Source organism: Rana temporaria, chromosome 4 (genome assembly GCF_905171775.1).
Source record: "Rana temporaria chromosome 4, aRanTem1.1, whole genome shotgun sequence".
In the NCBI taxonomy this organism is placed as follows: Eukaryota; Metazoa; Chordata; class Amphibia; order Anura; family Ranidae; genus Rana; species Rana temporaria.
Window position 1 is genome coordinate 367,478,095 of NC_053492.1, and position 25,790 is coordinate 367,503,884.

The 25,790-nt window shown below is 45.4% G+C and overlaps 1 protein-coding gene across 1 annotated transcript in view; it reads right to left on the reverse strand.

Moving 5' to 3' along the window:
• PSEN2 (presenilin 2) overlaps window positions 1-25,269 on the reverse strand; it is a 52,266-nt gene extending 26,997 nt beyond the window's left edge. Inside the window, exons 1-4 of the mRNA XM_040350920.1 lie at window positions 25,144-25,269; window positions 19,896-20,056; window positions 14,233-14,456; window positions 4,335-4,476 (exon numbers count right to left, since the gene is read on the reverse strand). Of these exons, the coding sequence (XP_040206854.1) occupies window positions 4,335-4,476; window positions 14,233-14,456; window positions 19,896-20,036 (507 nt within the window). The 5' untranslated portion in view covers window positions 20,037-20,056; window positions 25,144-25,269. The remainder of the gene's footprint in view (window positions 1-4,334; window positions 4,477-14,232; window positions 14,457-19,895; window positions 20,057-25,143) is intronic.
• Window positions 25,270-25,790: the final 521 nt, after the last annotated feature.

Sequence of the window (25,790 nt, forward strand, 5' to 3'; positions counted from 1 at the left end):
TCCCCATCCAAGACTTCCAGGAAGTAAGGGCCAGATCCACAAAGAGCCGGCGTAACGTAAATTTTTCCATTTAAGTTACACTGCCTTAAAATTTCTACCTAAGTGCCTGATCCACAAAGCACTTAACTTAAATTCCGCCGGCGCAAGGCGTTCCTCTTCAAATGGGGGCGATTCCCATTTAAATTAGGTGCGCTCCCGCGCCGGCCGTACTGCGCATGCTCTTGACGTCATTTTCCTGACGTGCATAGTGCGAGCTTTGTGGATCACGTCGGGTAAATAAAGTTGCGTCAGGAAAATAAAAATAAAAAGTACGGCGAAAAAAAAAAAAATTCAAAACAAAAAAAAAATTGCGTCGCTGGACAGAAGGGTCTGCTTTTACATGGTGTAAACAGTTTACACTTTGTAAAAGCAGCCCTAATTTTGCGTTTGCAAACTAAAACTTACGGAGAAAAAACGAAGCGTAAAAGCTTTGTGGATCTCCGTAAGTGCTAATTTGCATACCCGAGGCGGCATTTCGACACAAAATGCCCCCAGCGGCGGATGCGGTACTGCATCCTAAGATCCGGCAGTGTAAGTCCCTTACACATGTCGGATCTTCTGCCTAACTATGGGAAACCGATTCTGTGGATCAGTTCCATAGTTAGAAACAGGGATACGACGGCGTAACAGCAGTTACGCCGGCGTATCCCTTTTGAGGATCTGGCCCTGAGTGCTTGTAGGCTTCACAATGCCCACAAGCAAAATGACAACGGTGTAGACATAGTTTTATAAACTATCTTTTTTGAATATCTATGCGGATCGGCGGCGGATTGTAAAATAGTAAGTGACCGGATTTATATTATAAAAACACAGGATGAAAGGACATACATTTAAAAAATGCTAAATTTCTTCAGAGAAATCCTCACTTCCTGTTCTTCTGTCTGTAACTACACACAGTAATGCAAGGCTTTCTCTCTGGTGTGGAGAAAGCCTCTTGAGGGGGGAGGGGGCGAGCAGGCAAGTCAGGACACTCTATTTTGCAGATAGAGAAAGGAGCTGTGTGTTAGTGGGCGTCCTGACACTCCTGCTCGCCCCCTCAAGAGGCTTTCTCCACACCAGGGAGAAAGTGTCGCATTACTGTGTTTGAGGTAATGAGGATGAGGTAAGTGAAGGAGGACTGCACTAAGGTAAAGGAAGCTATTTAGGGATTTTTTTTTTTCCTTTACAACCCCTTTAAGAAAGCACTGCAACTGTGCTAAATTGAACTAGTAACTGAGCTCAACTTTAAAATGAAACTGCAGCCATAATTTTTTTCTAATTTTGCATACAGTAGGAAAGGATTAGAACCCCTATAGGGTTTTTACTGCTGGTGACAGAAAGCAGCAGCAGGTCCAATGTCCTAAAACAGTGGCGTAACGGGGGGTGGGGGCAGCCAGTGTGGTTACCCTAGGTGCAACATTTAGAAGGGCCCAAACAGGGCCAGCCCCATCATAAGGCAGCCCAGGCAGAAGGCAAACTAAAACCTCCATGCTGCACCTGGTGGGCGGGAGGGTGTAGCGTGGAGGTTTTAGTTTACCTGCTGTTCAGCTGCTGTCACCAAGAAAGCAGAGAGAACAGATCCAAGCATGCAGAGGAGCGTGGAGTAGTGATCATGAGAGTGTACAGGCAGTGAGCGCAGCGCTGTGAAGAGGGGGTCTGTCAGTCCGGGGGTGCCAGCGGAGAGGGAGGTCAGGGTGGATGAGGCTGCAGCTGCCACCACCACCGGAAGTCCTGCGACACAGGTAACCCCCCTGTCCCTGGTGCTGCAGGACTGGTGAGATGTGGGGGGGGGGGGGGGGGGGGTACCTGGGGTGTGTGATCAGAGTGGAGAGATCTGGCGGGCTATCTGGAGGTGTGATCAGAGTAGCGGGGGGGGGCACAAATTGCTTGCCTTGTCGCAGGCACTGACAACCTATGTTAGGCCATTAGTCCTAAATAACATTTTGCATTAGCGGCACCAGCATACAGGTGGAAATAAAATCTTGCATTTTAGATTTGTCACCAAAACAGCTATGAATAAAGAAGTTAACTGCGAAGCTGGGATTTCCTCTCAGTTACTGCTTAGTCTCCGGGACAAGAAGTGTGGGCAAATATCTCTAGTGGACACAAAGACAGCTATAATAACCAGGAAGGGGTTTCATTTTCAAATAATTTTTATTGAGAATACTATTATATGGTATAAAAAAATATCTCCAATTTGCAGAGAAACACAGAAAAGGCATACAAAATTTGATAAAAGTGCATAGGTAAGACTGCATTTCAGCCAGTAAATTAACACAGACCAGCAGACAAAACAGTATCCAATACTCTGGAAATAGCCCCACAAAAGTAGTACTAGTCGGGGTTGTTGATGATAGAGTTAGTGTATTGAGGATACGCGGTGAGTTTTTTTGCTGAGAGGGGTTTTAACACTTTATGAATATATGTTCTCCGTAATCCCCTGCATCTAGCCCTCCGTATATCTTCATAGGATCAGTAGGAGGGCAGCTGGTGTCTGATTTGTAATTTCCTCCTTGCATTAACAATTTCATTTAATCTTCCAAAGTAGGATTAGATTTGATTGATGGCTGTTAATCACTTAAGCTGGCTATACATAGTAGATTTCCTACCAAACATTCGTTCAAATATTCTGATAGGTACACTCCATGATGAATGTCGCTCAAAAGTAAAATTTTGTTCGTTTTTAACATTCAATTTGGGATAAATCGGTTTTCCTTAATGAAAACCACATACACCGTTAGAAATTCACTTGAGGAAAAATTTTCCATCCTGCTCCTTCAAATTTTCTTGTCATTGTGGATGAAAACGAACATCAATTTGACCACATTAGAAAAACAAACAAAGTGAATATTCCACAACCGAACATGTCTGCTGAAACTGGTCCGCGGACCAGTTTCCGTGGACATGTTCGGTCGTCTGTACGGCCGACCGGACCGGATTCCCGGCCGAGCGGACAGGTTTCCAGCAGACAAATGTTTCATAGCATGCTATGAAACATGTCCGCTGGAAGCCTGCTCGTCGGACATGTTCGGTCGTCTGTACGACTCACCGGACATGTCCGCTCGGCCAAAAGCCCTCGCATGCGTCGAATTGATTCGACGCATGCGTGGAAGCATTGACCTTCCAGGGTTGCGCACGTCGCCGCGTCATCATCGCGGCGATGGCGCGGCCATGTCACTGCGTTCGCTGTCCGCAGGGAATTTGGTCTGATGGTGTGTACAGCCATCAGACCAAAATCCGGCAGCGGACATGCCCGATGAAAACGGTCCGGCGGACCGTTTTCATCGGACAGTCCGACCGAGTGTACAAGGCCTAAGAGGCAGAAAAACCTGCAGTGAATGTTCCAGTATCAAAAGCAGATCATTATATTATCTACATAAGTGACTAGGGTGGTACAATAATACCTTAAAAAAATAAAAAATGGAGGCACTGAAAATGTAGATGTACATATTTTATTTCATCTCTCTGAACTAGAGACATTTTTCTATATAAAATGACAGTACAGCAATACAGTGTTTACAATTATCTATAAATGATTGGCCCTGAATACAGACTGTCTGCGCTCATGGGTCGATCATTTGCAGATAATCACTCAATGAGTGATTACATACAGACAGCTGCGATTAGCTGCAGGAAATGGCAGCTTCCCATTGCTTTCAGTGGAACTTCCTCCCGCAGCTAATCAACAGGAACCCCCTTCTGGAACACCACATGTAAACACGGCACGTATTGTGCAGATGTACAGTAAATGTGAATAAAACTCAGGCAAGACAAGCTGGCAAAAACTAGTTTGCAACCTACCAATAGAAAGTACAAACTGTAAAGGCTGAAGGTTTTTAAGAAAAACCTTCAGTATCCAGCACCCTCTGCATACTTACCCGAGCCTTATCATGATCCAACGATAGGTATGATGGCGACTACTCTCCTGGGTCTCTGCCTTTTGATTGGGTGAGAGACAGCAGGTGGGAGCCAATGGCGTCTTATGGACACACACAGAGCAGCGGCTCGGGAGCAAGCTCACACAAGTGCCCCATAAATATTGCGATGGGTGCACTGGGAAAAAAAGGAGGGACCAGAAGCGCTGATGGGGGACCTGAGAAGAGGAGGATCAGGCCTGCTCTGTGCAAAACCATCACACAGAGCAGGTAAGTATAACATGTTTGTTATTTAAAAAAAAAAACTTTAATATCACTTTAACTGTAAATTAATTTAGGGTCTATGTCTTATCGGATAAATTTTTTTTTATTCTATTTAATAATTTCCCGAGTAACCTTTATGCAGTATTTGGTAGAATTATATAAATAAATGTCTCTTACCTTATAGCAGCGATATTTGTATAATAAAACAAGAAACACTGTCATGACAAGAATAACACTTATCATTATAATTGTGTTCAAAACGGAATTCAGCAGTCGCTGCCCAACTGAGGTTGTATCTTCTGAAAAAGGTGTATAGATTCTGAAAAAAAAAAAAAAAAAATGAACGAAGTGACTTGTAAACCCGCCAAACCTAAAATATTTGTTGAGAATGTATATAAAAATCAACCCTTGTTGCTGTGTTCAATTAATTAAAAGAAATGTACTAAAGAAGCATAATCGGGCTCATTCCATAAGGCAGTGTAAGGGTATCCATAGCAATGGTGCTAATGCAGTAAACTGTTTAAATAAGAAAAGCCTCAAAGTTTTCCTGGCATCACTGCCAATTTAAGAGTTTTGATTTAAAGTGATACTAAAGTCTTGTCCCCCCCCCCCCCCCTTAAAAATAACAAACATGTTATACTTACCTGCTCTGTGAAGTGGTTTTGCACAGAGCAGCCCCAATATTCTTCTCGGAACCCTCTCCGGCACTCTTGGCCCCTCCCTCCTGTCGAGTGCCCCCACAGCAAGCAGCTTGCTATAGGGAAACGTGAGCCAAGCCACAGCTCTCTGTGTCCATTCAGACATGGAGCTGTGGTTTGGTCCCACCCTCCTCTCTCCTGATAGACTTTGATTGACAGCAGTTGGACTCAGGTAAGTAGTAGGGGGGCTGAGGGGGGCTGCTATACACCTAAGGTTTTTAGCTTAATGCATAGAATGCATTAAGATAAAAAAAAAAGAAAAGAAAGCCTTCTGACTTTACAACCACTTTAACTCCAGTAAGTTATAAATTAGCATATCTTTAATTTAAAAAGGATAGCAAAACAAAAGAACATTATTGTTTGTAGCCTCATCAGATTACCTAAAGAGAAAGTAAACTTCCTGCTTACCTATAGGTAGTGTAAATATATCCTAAACGTGCACTGTTTAGGATATATTTACGTTACATACAGTCAGTGACATCACTGGTGCATGCGCTCTGAAAGAATGGCCACCAGTGCCGTTCCTTCCAAGCCCTGCACCGTGAACGTCATCGCGGATTGGGCCAGCAACAGAGACGTAGCCTGCGAACCCGGAAGCAAAATGGGTGAAGATGGAAACATCTGTAGCCCTGACAATGCGTCACTGAAACAGCTTTGTTTTAAGGGAAGTTTCACATAATGTGCTAGTATGTGATGCATACTAGCACATTTTGACTTTACCTTGCAGGAAAAAAAAAAAAAAAAAACGTCCTGCGGTATACAACCGCTTTAAATGTTGACCCAAATCTACAAGTACAAACATGGAAATATGTACACCCAACTACATATCCAATACATTGAGAGTAAGGTAGTCTAATGCAATACCATGGCACCAATACTGCAAACTAGGGTTGTCCCGATACCGGTACTAGTATCGGTATCGGGACCGATTCCGAGTATTTGCGGGAGTACTCGTACTCCCGCAAATACCCCCGATACCCAAATAGAATACTCGCCCCCCCCCCCCCGCGCCGCCGCCGTTAAGCCGCATCCAGCCGCCGTTCGCCGCATCCCCGCTACTGCCAACTGTGTAATACGCGCCGGGAACATTACAGCTTTGAATAGCTGTAATGATTCGCGCCGCGCATAGACACTCCCCCTTGCTCGGGTGAACTGTCCAATCCCGAGCGAGGGGGAGTGTCTATACGCAGCGCTGGGCCAATCATTACAGCTATTTTAAGCTGTAATGTTCCCGGCGCGTATTACACAGTCGGCGGTAGCGGGGATGCAGGTAAGCGGCAAAAGGGGGGGGGGACATGGCTGCATGGGGGGAGACATGGCTGCATGGGGGGGGGGGAGACATGGCTGGATGGGGGGGGAGACATGGCTGGATGGGGGGGGGGGAGACATGGCTGCATGGGGGGGGGGACATGGCTGCATATGGGGGGGGACATGGCTGCATATGGGGGGGGGCATGGCTGCATATGGGGGGGACATGGCTGGATATGGGGGGACATGGCTACATATGGGGGGGGGACATGGCTGCATCTGGGGGGGACATGGCTACATCTGGGGGGGACATGGCTGCATCTGGGGGGGACATGGCTGCATCTGGGGGGGACATGGCTGCATCTGGGGGGGACATGGCTGCATCTGGGGGGGGACATGGCTGCATCTGTGGGGGGACATGGCTGCATCTGTGGGGGGACATGGCTGCATCTGTGGGGGGACATGGCTGCATCTGTGGGGGGACATGGCTGCATCTGGGGGGGACATGGCTGCATCTGTGGGGGGACATGGCTGCATCTGTGGGGGACATGGCTGCATTTGGGGACACATTTAAAAAAAGTATCGGTATTCGGTATCGGCGAGTACTTGAAAAAAAGTATCGGTACTTGTACTCAGTCCTAAAAAAGTGGTATCGGGACAACCCTACTGCAAACAATGTCATGATATTTATACAATTGCTAATCAGGAGCTAGAAACGTTTCTAGCTCCTGATGACATCATTCCCTATGACGAAACACATTGGAATGTTACTTCTAGTTTGACAACACTTCCAAAACAGGAAATAAATGATGGCCATCCTCAATGTGGGAATGCAATCGTTTTCTAAGGCAAGCACTGTTTGTTATTATGTAAGTGCATGTCTTTTATATTTCAAATGAGCACTTATCCTAATTTAAGCCGGTATAACAAGACCGGGAGGATAGCGGGAAGAGCTGCGGAGTATACGGAGACTAAAATACCCAGGACATAAATATACATGCTGGTTTGGACTCTCTTGCCTACACAAGCATGAATCCTTTCGGTGATGTGAAATCTATGTGAACCGGGTGGTCTGGAGTGAATACACTGTGGATCACTTCCTTTTTTGTTCCTGTTTGGAACACTTTGTTTGAGGAGTGGGACTGTCACTTTCAGTAGACATTGATTTGCATTTTTTATTTATTGGTTTATATTAAAGTGTTGCTAAACCCACAACAGTAAAATCGGTCTGTATATGCAGTAAAGCATGCTTGCTATACTCACTGTGGAACTTAAGGGGTTAATCATCTGCAAGGTGTAAAAAGGCTGTTTGATCCTGGCTTATCTGATCCTCCCCTCATTCCACTGTCCCCTGATCATTTCCTGGTAACACAGAGTCAATGGAGTCAGGCTGCACATGCTCAGTGTAATGTGTATTGCAAGAGAGTTTTTTTTTTTTTTGGGCGTGTACATGTGATCAGCATAGGGTCTATCAGAACTGTCCAGACAAAGGGTCAGGGGTCTTGCAGTCTCATACAATAGTCAGAAAACTCCTCCTACAAGCTTTAACCAGTGCTTGGCTGGACACTGATAGAAGTCACAATACTGCTTTAACTGCTGATGAGAAAAGGTATTTAGCAGTTTATAAATACATGGTCCTGGGTTTAGTAGCTTTAAGAAATGTCACTAGTATTTGGATATGTATCATTGAAGTGATCTACGTCATTACACATGATATTAGAATTCACATTTATGATTTTTGTTTATATTATTTAAATCTGATGGCTGTGAGTCCTACTACCTACCTGGAGCGCACGCTGGCCGGATTGCCCTGCTTGGATACACAGCCATACCCTCCCATTTTTCTATATGCTGTGGATTACAACATGGATGTTACAGTCTATGACACAGTGCTGCTTGGATGGCAGCAGGGAGCATGACACAGAGAGAATGCATTACAAACAGTGGTGAGACCAACTTTATTTAGTGTCTTTATGCATTCTGCTCAGTTTTGTACTGGATTTCCGCATGACACAGTCAATATCAGCTGTGTGCTGCATTGCCAAGACTGTTCATCTTAATCACACATGCAAATCTGTTAACAGAATGATCTGTGATAGTCTGTTATGAACTTCATCCACTGCTGTATACTGACAAGACTTGGTCTGAAAGACTTTCTTACAGGAATATCTCAGCGGTGGTTGCTATATATACGCATGTACATGACAGTTTGACAGACCCCTAGTCTGGGCACAGCCTAATTACTATGTGCTGTGCCTATTCCCTCTACTGCCCTGGACCCCCCCCCTTTTTTTGGCCTCCTGCCCTGCAGTGCTGCCGACTTCCCTCCTCTCCCCCCAGCCACTGCAGGGGATGTTTCAAGATGAAGAGTGGGGAAAGGGGCTAGTAAATATGTAATTTGCCTGCCCCTTCATTTTCTAAATGAAAACAATCACTCACTGCATCCATTCAAACTGTATTTACTATGCTTCATATTGTGAATGAACAGGAAGCCACTCAGCACACACAAATTCATTCACTGTCCTGTGCAGCTGAGGCTGCAGAGAAGGGCATGTGTGTTTGAGCTTTGGGGTGCACACCCTAGTGCAACATCCTGCGCACATCTATGCCCCTAGTATTACTGAAGGTCATATCAGCTGTTTGAGTAATAGAGGTCTGGTGATCCAATCTAAGCAGGCTGGACCCAGTTCACTTGTTTGGAAAAGGTTTACTTTAAAGTGGATGTAAACCCTCCATACACCCAGTGAAGTGAACAGCCTCAGACGATACATTGGAGATGAACCAAATCTCCCTACATAGGTTTTACATCTATATCAGCTGTCTTCACATTTATATACTGTTTAGAAAGTTCAGATCCTGTTAGGAGATCTTCTATTCCTGGTTAACACAGAGTGTGATGGCTGGGCATACAGCCAAGATAGCTAAAATTGCTGATTGGAGGAAAGGCACACACCCCCTCTCCACATAGGCAGAGACTCTCAGAGGTGTTTTGTAACAGGACCAGCTCCCTGCTAATCTATTTTAGCAACCTCCCCTGACAGAAATTTCAGGCTGCTTTTATCCGATGTGTCCGATAATCTGTCAGGAGTTATCTGGCTGATAACAGATGAATGGTTCAGGAGAGAGCTATGGGACTTAGCTCTTTGAAGAGAGATAACAAAATACTTCAGATATATGTGCCCAGCTCAAAATTACAATTGGGTTTACATCCACTTTAAGTCTGAAATAACAGACATCCGGATCCAATCCATGGTCATTTGATGCACGCAAACCTGTCTGTCCCTAATATTTCTATCCTTCATGGACACCCCACTGTATACATGAGGTTAAACAGCCATTGCATTATCCAGTTTTCCTGACGCCAATATGGCAGCATACATGTCATATTGTTCCACCCCTGTATCACATGTATGCTGCCATCAGAAAAGGAAAATTATGGCAAGTATTTGATACAATTTTCTGTTTTCCTGGTGCCAACATGGCAGCATACATGTAATATAGGGGCGGAGCAATATCACATGTATGCTGCCATGGATTGGCATCAGGAAAATAAAATTACAAAAAGTATTTATACAATTTTCCATTATTTCTGTTAGGGGTGCATCGAATGTTTTTTTTGGTGCCGAAACCAATACCGAAAATGAAAAAATACACTAGACCGAAAACCGAAACTGATACCAAAAATGAGCGATACAGAAAGTAAAAAAAAAAAATTATATATATATATATATATATATATATATATATATATATATATATATATATATATATATATATTTTTTTTTATACAGGAGATGGTCAGAGACTGGGGACATGGTACAGGAGAGATGGTCAGAGACTGTGGACATCGTACAGGAGAGATGGTCAGAGACTGGGGACATCGTACAAGAGATCAATGCAGCCTTACCAGTGCCCGTCAGATGCAGCCATCCTGTGTCCCCAGTGCAGCCAGCCTGTGCAGGGGGAAGACAGGGAAGAGAGAGGAGAGCAGCCACCGCCGCTTGGTTGACTAGAGCACCGGGAACATAACAACTTTCATTTCAATAGCTGTGTGTTCCCTGCCGCGCGCCGTCACATACAGCCCCTCCCCCTTGTCCGGGGGAACTTTGATAGACAGATCACCTGTCCCAGGACTGGACGGATGATCTGTCTATCAAAGTGCCCGGACAAAGAGGAGGGGCTGTGATGGCGCGCGGCGGGCAATACACCGCTATTGAATTGAAAGCTGTTATGTTCCCGGTGCTCTAATCAAGCAGTCGGCGACGGCTCTCCTCTCTCTTCTGCGCTATACGACACCCCTGTAATGGGCGGCACCAGGGGTGGGGCCCCGTGTCCCGCTCCATTATCAGCCTTTTTTCGCTTTCAGCAAATTGCCGAAAAGGCCATTTTAGGCCGATATGTTGTTTCGGCGGTCGAAATTTCAGTGCATCCCTAATTTATACTATGGCAGGTATATACTATATCAGGTTCAAGCTGCAGGAGTTACACACTGATAAAGATGGACTTGTGCAGCACAGCTACAGACATCCAAAGGCAGTGATTTTCCACGGCTTTTACCCAGAGGGACTCCGATAGGACTCCAGCCATTACCCTTTAGGGGGGGGGGGGGGGTAAGGCTCAGTGTTTAGGAGAGGGGAAAAGTAGGATTACAGAGCTAGGAGTTGGGTATTTGGGGAAAAGAGGGTGTGGGTTGTTGGGGGGGGGGGGGGGGGGAGACAAGGAAGGGGAGGGAGGTGACTTCTGGGTTTTGAAATATTATCACTGGCATTTTTTATGTAGGAGTATATACCGGTATCTCATTTTCAATAAAAGGTTGGCAGTAGCATTGGTAGATACTTTATCCTTTGTGGCGTTTTATGTTGTACATATAATAATGCTTTGCAGTGGCTCCCTGAAACTTTGAAATTATTTAAAGATTTTTTTCCTGGGGTAAAAAGATGGAGAAAGTCTAGTATAATCAATAGGAGCTAACCTATGGGATTTACAAAAAGCCTTGATAAAAATGGTGCATTGGTCTCTTAACCCTTTTACTGCTGGGTTCATACATCGTCAGTTCCTGGCATCCAGTGCGGGTGATATCATAGGACTTCTGGTGAGATCCTGAAAAAGCAGAGGATCCCCAGCACAGCATAGGGGCATCTTTTCACGTGATTTGGAATCCTCAGCTTTCCAAGGATCTTGTTGAAATTTAAAAAATAAAAATAAAATACCTCTGGCCCGGATTCAGAGAGCAATTGCGCCTGCGTAACCATAGTTACGCAGCGCAATTGCTTGCTTGCGCCGGCGTTACGAATGCTCCTGATTCAGGAACATCGTAACGCCGACTGCAGCCTAAAATATGCGTGGCATAAGGCTCTTATGCCATGCAGATTTTAGGCTGCATTCTTGCGATGACCGCTAGGGGGCGCTCCCATTGTGCTCAGTGTATAGTATGCAAATTGTATACTAACTACCGATTCACAACGTTGTTTCCGTACGGCGTGTTTAGCGTAAGGCTGCCCCTTCTAATAGTAGGGGCAGCAAATGCTAGAGTATACCCGCCGTTCCCGCGTTGCGAAATTTGAATTTCACGTCGTTTGCGTAAGTGATTCGTGAATGGCGCTGGACACCATTCACGTTCACTTTGAAGCAAATGACGTCCTTGCGACGTCATTTGCCGCAATGCACGTCGGGAAAGTTTCCCGACGGCGCATGCGCTTTACGATCGGTGCAGGAACGCGCCTAATTTAAATGATTCCCGCCCCCTGCGGGATCATTTAAATTGCGCGCGCTTACGCCGGGCAATTTTGCCGGCGCGCCCTCGCAATTTACGGAGCTACTGCTCCGTGAATCGAGGGCAGCGGCGCAAATTTGCGGGGGCGCAGGGCAAAATCGTTGCCCTGTGCCTCCGTAATTTAGGCGCAAATCTTACTGAATCTGGGCCTCTGTGTTTTTCACAGGTGGGTGGGGGTCTAAAGGATAAGTCTAAAGGATAAGCAGCCCTGCATTTTAATACGGATGCGTAAAGATGTTTACCAAGACAAGATAAAAGCATCATAACGTGTAAAGAACAGAATGTGAGACTTCTGATCCGTTACAGTTATTCTGTGCCCGAATGTGGATCTGCACAGTAAACACTCATCATCATGCAAACCAGGCCTGTCTATATGCTATCTACATCTGCCAAGTATGAAAATCTGAACATTTGGGGCTAGTGAAAATATTGTCAGATGACTAGGAGAATAAAACCCTTAAAAGCAGATTCCACCTTTTTCAAAAGAACGAAGAAAGAAAAACAAAACGTGCACTTATTAATATTTTATTGTAGCTCGCAAATTATCGCAACCATGATCAGTCCATCATGGGGTGCAATGCACAGGCTCCTGCAGACTATTCCTCCAGCTCTGGTCTGTACCTGGTCCTTCAGTTTAAGAGCTTAGGGAAGCATCAATGGGGGGGGGCTGCGAAATATGACCATGTTTCACACAATACCCCAAATATGGATGCCACATGAAACATGGTCAGAAAGGGGGCACTGTGCCTTTAAATGTTTATGAAAAGTTGCTTACTTAGTGTGGGTCAACCCCCTCCCCCGTATCAAAAAAAAAAGAAACAAGGAGAAAAACACCTGGGGGGATATGGGGACGAGGGGATAGTTACTATAACCACTTTTCCCTCAATTCATCTATGCCCACGAGTGCCGCCTCATCTGTGCCCACCAGTACCACCTCATCTGTGCCCACCAGTGCAGCCAAATCTGTGCCCACCAGTGCCGCCAAATCTGTGCCCACCAGTGCCGCCAAATCTGTGCCCACCAGTGCCGCCAAATCTGTGCCCACCAGTGCCGCCTCATCTATGCCCACCAGTGCCGCCTCATCTATGCCCACCAGTGCCGCTTAATGCCCACCAGTGATGTCTCATCTGTGCCCACCAGTGCAGCTTCTGTGCCCACCAGTGCAGCCTCTTCTGTGCCCACCAGTGCAGCCTCTTCTGTGCCCACCAGTGCAGCCTCATCTATGCTTACCAGTGCAGCCTCATCTATGCCCACCAGTGCAGCTCATCAGTGCGGTCCCATCTATGCCCACCAGTGCGGTCTCATCTATGCCCACCAGTGCGGTCTCATCAGTGCGGGTCTCATCTATGGCCACCGGTGCGGAGCAGGGTCTGTACCAGACAGCAGCCAGATGACAGAGCGGAGATATTGGGCTGTGATGGGTCTTGTATGTGAAACGCTGATCGCCAAAACGTCCCACCTCCCAGACCGGCATTGTGATAGACAGCACACTGTTCCAATGTCTGCCTGGGAGGCGGGACGTTATGGCGATTCACATACAAGACCTGTCACAGCCGGAGATCCCCGCTCTGTCATATGGCCAGTGTCTGGTAACGATCCCCACTCTGAGATGGCGAGTGGGTGGGGATAAAGTGGGGGCGGTGCTGGCAGGGAGCAGATGAGGAGATAGGAGGAGGACACCACTTCTATTTGTGGTACAGACAGGGGGATGCAAGGCCCCTCCGCCCACTACAGCAAGCAGGGACGGTAGTAAAAGTCTCTGCTTGCTTGAGGGAACTACTAGTGGGAAGTGACAACACCACTGGCTGAGGATACAGGAGGAATAGCAGCCAGCGGTCTTACAAACAGGATATCACAGGGCAGCAACGTTTTTTCAGCAAGATTAGCAGGCTACTACAGAGCTCAGAAGAAGATGGATGGCATAGTTGGTGAAGGTAGGATATCAGCAACAAGGAGTTCTGCTTTAAGTCTAGACTACACTTTCATACAACTTATAATTGACCAAACCAGGCATATCCAGCCATCTACTAAATTGATTTTCTTTTACTTAGGAAACATATACTGTGGTATTGTGACATCATGACTAGGCCAATATAGTAACTTTAACCAATATTGCTAGAATTTCCCCCAAACTGAGAGACAGCAACTAACCGACGTGTACATTATATAATCTCTTAGTATAAAACAAAACAATCCATTTCCTTTTTTCAGTTTACATTTTTTTTCTCTGTCTTTACATCCTCATTTTACCACCTGAAACTGTAACTATATATATATATATATATATATATGCTTAAGCTGAAGAATTGCACAGTATTGTTCCTCATTTATGGAAACTTTAAATTAAAGTACTTACAATTGTCCATTTTTTTCTGTGTAGAAGCTGACAGATTTAATTGTAGCTACAACAACCACCATGCAAAGAGTAACCGGGACAAACAGCATGATGACATGTTTGGCGCCATATTTAAGAGTCAGCTCTTCTTCATCAGTGTCCGCTACGACTTGTCTGTCTGAGGGACCAGAAGTCGCTCCATTTGCTGCATCACTCAAAGCTTCAGCACTACTGCTATAATGTTTCTGTGGAAAAAGAAATAACTTGTAAACAGTACAACTCACAATAACGACACAACCAAATGGTATACATTAAAAATGTCATTCAAAACCATCGTGTGTGGGCTTCAGAGCATTTTTCGGTTTCTGAAAAACGACAACATTTTTTTTCGAACATGCTCTACTTTTTAACGACGTTTTAAACTATGTAGTTTTTCGGATTGTTAAAAAATTATCGTGTGTGGGCTTTAATGACGTGAAAAACCCGCGCATGCTCAGAAGCAAGTTATGAGACGGGATCGCTCGTTCTGGTAAAACTACCGTTCGTAATAGAGTAAGCACATTCATCACGCTGTAACAGACAGAAAAGCGCAAATCGTCTTTTATAAACACGAAATCAGCAAAAGAAGCCCCAAGGGTGGCGTCATTCGCATGGCACTTCCCCTTTATAGTGCCGTCGTACGTGTTGTACGTCACCGCGCTTTGCTAGAGCATTTTTTTTTTCACTATCGTGTGTGGGCAACGTCGTTTTAATGATGAAGTTTTAAAAACGTGTTTTTTTTTGGGCTGAAAAACGTTTTTTACAACCCGAAAAATGATCATGTGTACGCGGCATTAGTTTTGGTGGGGGTTAGCTACGCTTTCTGATAGACTTCTATGAGGTCCTGCGGTTTTGGCGCAGTTTCAGGGACATCGTAGAAATAAGTAAGCGCAAATTAGCTGTGCTTCACCCAAAGATCGGCAGGACTTCACCAAGGCAGTGTGAAGCCAAACTTATGATAAAATATCCATATAGTATTCAGGTAGTACAGAGGTGCTTTTATGACTAAAGACACAAATACCATTCATTTTGAACACAGAATTAAAATATAAAATCGAAAAAACAACTAGATGCTCTTAGTCTTTTCGGTTAATAATGGCTATTATAATTCAATCCACCTCCATTAGGCCAAGGCTGTTATGGACCTGCACCTCAGCCTGTGACTCAACAGTGAAGCAGAAACAGCACAGTGATTTGCTCATCTCTCTTGTCACTCTGCTTTCTCATCCTATCAGCATGCTTGTTGTCAACTCATGAACCGATAGCCTCCTTGTGCTGCTTGTTCCTCTCTCAGTCTGAGCTCTGCTATATAGGCACTGCTTGTAGATAATGCTAGGGTTGCACTGATACCGATACTAGTACTTGTGCAAATGCTCCGATGCTTGATCCGATACCTAGGCAGTCAGGGGTGCTCGGTGCAGCAGTGGGGGCAGTTACAAGCACAGATTTCCCAGTATAGATTTCAATAAAGCAGATGACAGCCGTTTCTGTAATTTCCTTCCTTTTCTGAATGGACAGTCAGTGATCACTGCCTCTGTCCATTCATAACAGAGTATCGTAAACTTCAGTGCTTCCATGTCCTGATTACAATAAAGTGCCAGTGCCAGTAATACGTGCTGGCTATCAGTGCCGCCCATCAATGCCGCCTATCAGTGCCCATAAGTGCGGTATATTAGTGCCCCCTCATCAGTGCCCATCAGTGAAGGAGAAAAACTATTAAAAATATTTACGGAGAGAAACTAAGAAAAAACAAAAGAAAACTATATTTGTGTGAAGAAAATTCTAAAAATTCCATGTGATTACGGTGTAGCATGACCGCGCAATTGTCATTCAAAGTGTGACAGCGCTGAAAGCTGAAAATTGGTCTGGGCAGGAAGGGGGTGCAATTGCCCTGTTGGCAAGGGGTTAAACAGTGTTACTTTATTGAAAAAACATGTATGACAGCCATCAGGCCTTAGTCATGGCTGTCATGACTAATGCCCTGTACACACGACTGGTTTTCCTGACATGCCAAAACCCGACGCGATTCCTCTCAAGCCTGCCTTGCATACACAAGTTCAGTCAAAAAAAAAAAAAATGCTCGACCAAAGCCCGCTGACGTCCAATGGCACTATAAAGGGGACGTTCCATTCAAATTGCGCCACCCTTTGGGCTGCTTTTGCTGATCCTCTTGTTAGTAACAGTTTGGTGAGAGACAATTCACGCTTTTCATGCTTGTGCTTTTCAGTCCGTTACAGCATCACGAATGTGCTATCTCCATTACAAACGCTAGTTTTACCAGAACGAGCGCTCCCGTCTCATATTTCATTCTGAGCATTTTCTTTTTTTTCCCCTCGGAAACGCATTCGCGACGAGAAAAAGACTGACGGGAAACACGACAGGAAAAAATAGAGCAGGTTCTAATTTTTTTGCGGGCAGTTTTCTCGTCGGGAAAACCGGTAGTGTGTACGACCTAATGGCCAAAACATGTTGGCATCAAACATAATCAAAGACCGTTTGTTTGATGCAATCCTGAGTGCTGACTTTTCCTCTTGTGAATCAAAAAAAAAAAAAAAAAGGCAAAGCATTCATTGAAAGGTGCTCATGATGAGTGGCTCACCTCCTGTGTTCAGAATGCATCAGACCAGCCATTCAGCACAGAAGCATAGATCACTGTAGTAGCTTTGTCTATTTCAGGGATTTCCAGCTTGCATTGGCCAGGCATTGTATATACAGTTGCAAGAAAAGTATGTGAACCCCTTTGGAATGATATGGAATTCTGCACAAGTTGGTTATAAAATGTGACCTGATCTTCATCTAAGTCACAACAATAGACAATCACAGTCTGCTCAAACTAATAACACACAAAGAATTAAATGTTACCATGTTTTTATTGAACATACCATGTAAACATTCACAGTGCAGGTGGAAAAAGTATGTGAACTCATAGACTAATGATATCTCCAAGAGCTAATTGGAGTGAGGTGTCAGCCAACTGGAGTCCAATCAAGGAGATGAGATTGGAGGTGTTGGTTACAGCTGCCCTGCCCTATAAAAAACACACACCAGTTCTGGGTTTGCTTTTCACAAGAAGCATTGCCTGATGTGAATGATGCCTCGCACAAAAGAGCTCTCAGAAGACCTACGATTAAGAATTGTTGACTTGCATAAAGCTGGAAAGGGTTATAAAAGTATCTCCAAAAGTCTTGCTGTTCATCAGTCCATGGTAAGACAAATTGGCCCAGATTCACAAAACACTTACGCCGATGTATCTGGAGATACGCCGCGTAAGTGTTAATGTGCACCATCGTATCTATGCGCCGTACCCATAGAACTAGATACGCCTGAAATTAGGCTTCATCCGACCGACGGAAGTTTCCTACGCCGTCGTATCGTGGGCGCATATTTATGCTGGCCGCAAGGGGCGCTCCCATTGATTTACGCGTTGAATATGCAAATGACTGAGATACGCCGATTCACGAACGTACTTGCGCCCGTCGCAGTAATATACACCATTTACGTAAGGCGTACGTCCGGCGTAAAGTTATTCCACATATAGGAGGCGCATCCCATGCAAAGGTATGGATGACAGAACAGCCATCGTATTTTACGTTGTTTACGTAGTACTATGTGAATAGGGCTGGGCGTAGGTTACGTTCAGTGATTCCAAGTATCTTAGGCGTTCGTTCCGACGTGATTCTGAGCATCCGCACTGGGAAGCGCCCACGGGATGGCGCATGCGCCGTTCGTTCGGCCCATCATTTGCATGGGCTCACGGTTCATTTAAATGGATCACGCCCACCTACTTTGAATTAGGCGGGCTTACGCCGAATAATTTACGTTACGCTGGCACAACGTAGGGAGCAAGTGCTTTGTGAATACTATGCTTGCCTCTCTGTGTTACATCGGCGTAGCGCATATGAGATGCGCTACGCCAGCAGAAAGATGCACCGATCTACGTGAATCCGGGCCATTGTCTATAAATGGAGAAAGTTCAGCACTGCTGCTACTCTCCCTAGGAGTGGCTGTCCTGTAAAGATGACTGCAAGAGCACAGCACAGACTGCTCAATAAGGGGAAGAAGAATCCTACAGTGTCAGCTAAAGACTTACAAAAGTCTCTGGCATATGCTAACATCCCTGTTAGCGAATCTACGAGACGTAAAACACTAAACAAGAATGGATTTCACGGGAGGATACCACAGAGGAAGCCACTGCTGTCCAAAAAAAAAACATTGCTGCACGTTTACAGTTTGCACAAGAGCACCTGGATGTTCCACAGCAGTACTGACAACATATTCTGTGGACAGATGAAACCAAAGTTGAGTTGTTTGGAAGAAACACAACACTATGTGTGGAGAAAAAGAGGCACAGCACACCAACATCAAAACATCATCCCAACTGTGAAGTATGGTGGTGGGGCATCATGGTTTGGGGCTGCTTTGCTGCATCAGGGCCTGGGCGGATTGCTATCATTGAAGGAAAAATGAATTCCCAAGTTTATCAAGACATTTTGCAGGAGAACTTAAGGCCATCTGTCCACCAGCTGCCAACAGAAGATGGGTGTTGCAACAGGACAACGACCAAAAGCATAGAAGTAAATCAAGAACAGAATGGCTTAAAACAGAAGAAAATGCGCCTTCTGGAGTGGCCCAGTCAGAGTCCTGACCTCAACCTGATTGAGATGCTGTGGCATGACCTCAAGAAAGCGATTCACACCAGAAATCCCAAGAATATTGCTGAACTGAAAGAGGAATGGTCAAGAATTACCCCTGACCGTTGTGCACGTCTGATCTGCAACTACAGGAAACGTTTGGTTGAAGTTATTGCTGCCAAAGGAGGTTCAACCAGTTATTAAATCCAGGAGTTCACATACTTTTTCTTGCAATTGTACATAGTGTGACAACAGGCAGGTTAAATTCCCTGGTTGAGTCCAATGTGCAGTATACACATCTCCTAGGTTCAGGCTTTATGCAAGTTTGTACCTCTAGGGGGAGTGCTGGGAGTCCTGCTGGGAGGACTTGATGAGCCCAGCTGAATTAGATGGGCTCATTAGGTCCTCTACAAAAACTCCCAGCATGCTAAGAGAGATGCTCCAACCAGGAACCAGATCTGTGTGGATAGTCTGGGGAGTGTGATCTATGTGCGGTGAGACCAAGCCTGTGTGGCTATTGCTAAGAAACAGCAGGGAGTCAGGGACTGGGGAAGCACAAAACTGTACCCAGTTGTTAGTTAGGGACACCAACGTGTATAGCGAGCAGGTCAAGTTGACCAGGATTTATTTTTGCATTTCTTTTGTTTTCTGTCATATTTCTTTTTGTATATAGTTAAAATAAAACTGCACCTTTTTGTTTTCCACCTACCTTTGGTCTGCTGTGCCTAACTTTTGGTGTGATGAACCCATCCAGGGGGGTCACACACACCCGCTGCCAGGGTAACCCCCCTCACAATAGGTAAATTGATCAAAGCTAGACCAATCAACTACATAAAAATAGACCATACCTGCAATTCATCTCTTCCTGCAGTAGGTCCACTTTAAACATGTGCTTCTCATCTGGTAAAAATGAAGCAGGGATGAGGGGACTTTTTGGAGTCCCGTGCTTACTGTACATTATATTTTATACAAGACTTGGGATTACAGTTTTTGGACTAGTTACATGTATCTCACCCTCTCATTTGTAGCCTCGGATGAGCTCTGTACTCCATGTTGATAAATAGGCAGTGGTGGACTTTCAGAAGCAATCAGTGATGTTCTCTCATTGCAGTCCTCTTCCTCTTCGCTGTCTGAACTATTCATGAATGTAAACATGTTTACGCGGTAGGAGATACCTAAAAGTGTGATAATAATTATATTGAAATCACTTATTTATTTTTAGTACATATTTCAACTTTCTTGAAAACAAATTGTAAAGGTATCCCCCCCCCCCCTAAATAGCTTCCTTTACCTTAGTGCAGTCCTCCTTCACTTACCTCATCCTTCCATTTTTGCTTTTAAATGTCCTTATTTCTTCAGAGAAATCCTCACTTCCTGTTCTTCCGTCTGTAACTCCACACAGTAATGCGAGGCTTTCTCTCTGGTGTGGAGTGTCGTGCTCGCCCCCTCCCTTGGACTACAGGAGAGTCAGGACGCTCTCTACGTTGCAGATAGAGAAAGGAGCTGTGTTAGTGGTCATCCTGACTCTCCTGTAGTCCAAGGGAGGGGGTGAGCACGACACTCCACACCAGGGAGAAAGCCTCACATTACTGCGTGGAGTCACAGACAGAAGAACAGGAAGTGAGGATTTCTCAGAAGAAATAAGGACATTTAAAAGCAAAATCGAAGGATGAGGTAAGTGAAGGAGGACTGCACTAAGGTAAAAGAAGCTAGAAAAAAAAAAATGTACCTTTACAACCCCTTTAAAATAAGTTTTATGACAAACCAATGTAAGGATTACAGATATGAGAGACTTCTCATTGAAATAATGGTGTGTCATATTTCTCAATATCCACAGGAATGTATCTGGCTCTAAAATAAAAACTCACATACAGTATGGAACAAAAGATAATACAAGCATACCAGCAGAAGAAAGATTTACAGAGAAAAAAAAAAAAGAGTCCTTTATGATTCTGCATGAATATTTCCTAAAGCCTGAAATATAAAGCTCATGGGATCACCATCATAAAGCCTGAGCAAGGACGACAGGAGGAGTATTTATAAAAATAATGAAAACTGCAATGCTAAACAGATCAAGAGATGAGTGTTGTGCGAGGTCTGGACCAGCCTTGCTCAGAGAGACTAGTTAAAGCGGAGTTCCACCCAAAAGTGGAACTTCCGCTTAATCCACTCCTCGCCCCCTTACATGCCACATTTGGCATGTAATTTTTTTGGGGGGGGGGAGTGGGGGCTTCAGGAGGAGTGGGACTTCCTGTCCCACTTCCTCCTTCCGCCAAGGGGCTGCTAAGGCGATACGTCATATCGCCTTTTGGCGGCCCCTCCCTGTAGGCAATTGCCTGGGACATGTGACAGGTCCCAGGCGATCGCCTGTCCAATCAGATGGGGCAGCGCCGCTCACGCATGCGCAGTGGGTGCCCAGCCGTGAAGCCGAAAGCTGTCACGGCCGGGTGCCCACACTTAGAATGAAGACTCCGGCGGGAGAGGGGGGAGATGAGCGGGGCCCCGGCCGGCGCGTCGCTGGAGCGTGGAGCAGGTGAGTGCATGTTTATTAAAATCCAGCAGCTACACTTTTGTAGCTGCTGACTTTTAATAAACATTAAAAATGCCTGGAACACCCCTTTAATAAGGGACATCAAGTAGCAAGGAAAACTATGAATATTAATTACCAGTACTCACAAAGTCGCACACAAAATGTACTGAACAAATGGTGTTTTGTAAGCAAACTGTGCCTCGGGACAATGAGTAAAGTTCCTGAAATTCTACCAAAGTCATGAGATTGGAATAACCACAAGCTTTAGCTGGCTTGTTTTCGAAAATGTGTTTATTAATACTCCACTTTAGACTCTATAAACTGGGAATTAAAACATTCATATACCCCACGTTTCCATCTAACTATACTATTAGAATATACAGTACGTGTGCATAATAAATAAATAAGCCGACAAGCTTCCAGTACCATTTCTATGCTGATGATCCCCAATCTGTTTTATATCTGTCTCCTTGCATATCATTCATTTACTAATTGTCTGGATGTCACACCACTTCCTCAAACTCAATCTTTCATAATATTTTCAGTGTCTGCTACTCTCTCTGTCAATTTCTCCATTGGCTTCCAGTCACCCAATGAACAAAATTCAAAATACTAACAACAACTTACAAAGCTATCCACGACTCTGCTCCCAGCTACATCACCAAACTCATTTCGAAAATTCCAACCAAACCATTCTCTTTGCTCCTCCCAGGACCCCCTACTCTCAGCTCCTTTGTCACCTCCTCCGAAGCTGGTCTCCAGGGCTTCTAGAGCATATCCCATCCTCTAGAACAGGGATTTACAATTAGCGGACCTCCAGCTGTTGCAGAACTACAATTCCCATGAGGCATAGCAAGACTCTGACAGCCACAAGCATGACAACCAGAGGCAGAGGCCTGATGGGACTTGTAGTTTTGTAACAGCTGGGGGTCTGCTAATTGCATATGCCTGCTCTAGAACAGGGATCTCCAAACGATGGCCCTCCAGCTGTTGTAGAACTTCACCTCCCATGATGCATTGTAAAACTCTAACATTCACAGACATAACTAGGCATGGTGGGAAATGTAGTTCCTAAAAAACTGGAGGGCCATAGTTTGGGGACCCCTGCTCTAGAACTCTCCAACTATCTCCTACTCTTTCCACCTTCAAAGTGCATCATTTATAAAGCTTGTCTGAGAGTTCAGAAAAAAGGGGGCAAAGAGCTGAAGTCACACTTTGCAGAGCTCAGTGAGGAAAGCTCTGAGAGCTGATTGGAGGAAAGGGACACACCACCTTCACACAGAACACAGTAACAGAGCTGAGGCTGTCAATCAGCTGGAACTCCCTCCCCGTCACCATTGTTTTCCTCTGTGTCAGGAAAACGTGTCAGAAGTGATTCACGCTGACAGCAGACAGATATTACAATTAAGGGTTGATTTACAAAAACTGGGGAGTGCAAAATCTGGTGCAGATGAGCATGGTAGCCAATCAGCTTCTAACTTCATAAGAGCCTCTGCAGCTGCACAAAGAAATGCAGGTTCTGGTAGAGTTCCATCCTTCTCTCTGCTGCCGACTGCTGGGACAAGGTGGGGGGGAAGGACAAGGGCGTGCCACACCTGTAGCAGAGGTGCAAGGGCATACATGAAATGGTCTGGTGGACCGGGTTCGGCCCACGGCCTTGTGTTTGACACAGGCGCTATAGTGGGATATGCTTTGTTCATATTTAATGTCTGAGGTTTACAAGCACTTTAAGGGAACCGACAAGTCACTGACACATATAAAGACACAGGGTCACGGAAATACACACCACCAGCTGACTGCTACAGGAAGACATAGTGGGGGCAGAGTCAGTAGTCACGCGTTCAATTTGCAATTCCAACTAATGCCTATTGGATATGAGCTCAGGAGTTCTCAAAACTCATGGCTAGCTGAACTCTGAACTGCATTCTTTTTGTTTACTCCAATAAGCTGTGGGCTGGGTTATCCCCGCCTTGCAGCTCACAATAATTAAAAAAGAGAAGTTTTTTTTTTTTTTTTTTTAAATACTTACCTAGATGGATGCAGCATTGGTACGATCCTGCGTCTATCCCCCCACAGGCTCTAAGGCTAAGAACCGAGCGATCAAACACGATTGCTCGGTTTTCAAAACTCTGTGAGCAGAGAGCTGGTGACTATCAGTCGCTAGCTCTCTGCTCTTCCCCCTTGCGCTCACTGGAGCACTGGGCTATGGAGGCAGCAGGAGCGGATTCAGGTGTCGGTGTTCTATTGAATAGTGCATCCCTGTCTGATAGTGCTTTAAATGATCTGCAGATGCACAGGACACAACAGCACTCCAGCTGATATGTTGATCATCTGGCATGACATCAACACTGAGCATGTGTAGATCTTCGTATCTGACGATCTGCAAAGGTAGAATGTAAATCGTCAGATTCAGTCTGCTTCTTTGCTCATGCAGGAGAATTGACCGATCGTGTGACAGGTGGATTTTGGTGTGTTGCAGGATTACATTCTCCCTTTTCAGATCGTTGGATAATGCCTCCGACTATCTGCACGTGTGCAGTGTTGACGTCACGCCAGCTGATCAACAAATCAGCAGGAGTGATGATTCGTACGGTGCATGCGTAGATAGTGAGAGGCATTATCCAACGGTATGCAATTTTCAACAGAACACGTGTCCAGAGCTACGGGTGGATCCTGTCTTTATTGTTGCGATCTTGTCCCAGCCTGGACCTGCTCTGTGACATCAGCCGACAGCAGGCTTTTCAGCTGTCTGCTGAAAACGGGTCACGGGAGTGCAGAACGAATTGCACTCTTGTGATCCACAGGGGAAGTACAGCCAAACGAGCATTGGCTGTACTCTCCTTTAAGCTCATTGGAGTGTGTAAGCTCAGATTTCGGCTAGAGGGGAGTCCAAAGTAGACCTGAGCTCATCTCTAGAGCCTATGTCTACTTAAAGGGGAACCTTAAAGCGGGGGTTCACCCTATATAAAAAAAAAAAAAAATGTTTTCCCTCTAGCATTAAATTCGGCATAGTAGCGCGAGCTACAGTATGCCTGTCTGTATTTTTTTTTTCCCCGTACTCACTGTTATATCGTACATAGAAGATTCCGGGGAATGGGCGTTCCTATGGACAGGGAAGGTGATTGACGGCCGGCCGTGGCACGTCACGCTTCTCCGGAAATAGCCGAAATAGGCTTGGCTCTTCACGGCGCCTGCGCATAGCCTGTGCGCAGGCGCCGTGAAGAGCCGAGACCTACTCCGGCTGTCTTCGGGGAGCGTGACGTGCCAGAGCCGGCCGTCAATCACCCTCCCTCTTGCTAGGAACGCCCATTCCCCGCGGCAGACGGAATCGTCTATGTACGATATAACCGTGAGTACGGGGATAAAAAAATTAAGACCGGCATAGTGTAGCTCGCGCTACTATGCCGGATTTTATGCTGAAATGTTGTTCAGCAGGGTGAACCACCGCTTTAAAGTCGCCTTTTTTGATTGTGGGTGGGGGAAGGGTTACAGTGGTGTACAGACATATTTATTTTTTTGGATAGATGGTCTTTTTTAAAAACACAACTGTTCCCAGCTAGGCAGCTACAAGGAAACTGCTAACAATGTAAAAGAGGAAAGCAGCATTCTGACACAAGACGTCTTTAACAAAAAGAAAAAGATACATAAAGCCAGTACTGCTGGAAGAAACCACAAAGGAGCAGCACTATTACCGAAATAAACCCATTCACAGACTTCGATAAGGTTTCTTACCTGCAAGGAGGAGCCCCCTTCCGTGAAATACACTAAAGATCCTCGGCGGCCACCGTAGCCGGGAGGGGGAGTGTGTGCGGTGCAAGCCTCTTTCTGGAGCGGTGATGTCATTGGGCCGGTGAGGGCGGAAGAGCAACAGTAGACGGATAATGGAGCATATCCGCTATTTTCTTTCACAAGTTGAAGGGCGGAGCGGCTGTTACCATGAAGCTCAAACTTTCCATTTCTATCCTTAGTAACTGTGTTATTTAGGCAACCATAACACCCAGCCATTGGAAGCATTGCATATAGCCGGTGTAGCAGTAAAATCTATATGTCATGAAAATCTGCATCCCATGCACCGGTGTTCTGTCGAGAAGTTCCCGCTATCGAATAGTGCCCGGGACACCAGCTGAGTTTACTATGAGCTGTTGTGTCGGCTAGACGGCGCCTTCCCACAATAGGCGACTGAAGACAGTTTTGAGTCAGATTGTGCCTTGCGCTGACGAGACACATTCATGTAGGTGAGGGGCGGATTTTTCAATGATGGGCAGTGCTTCTCGACAAAACAACGCCTCAGGTGGTGTTCTGTCAATATCGCCAACCCATCAGGTACTCCATCACGTCACTTTTTTAAAAACTTTAGTAATCGTGATGCTGAAGAATTG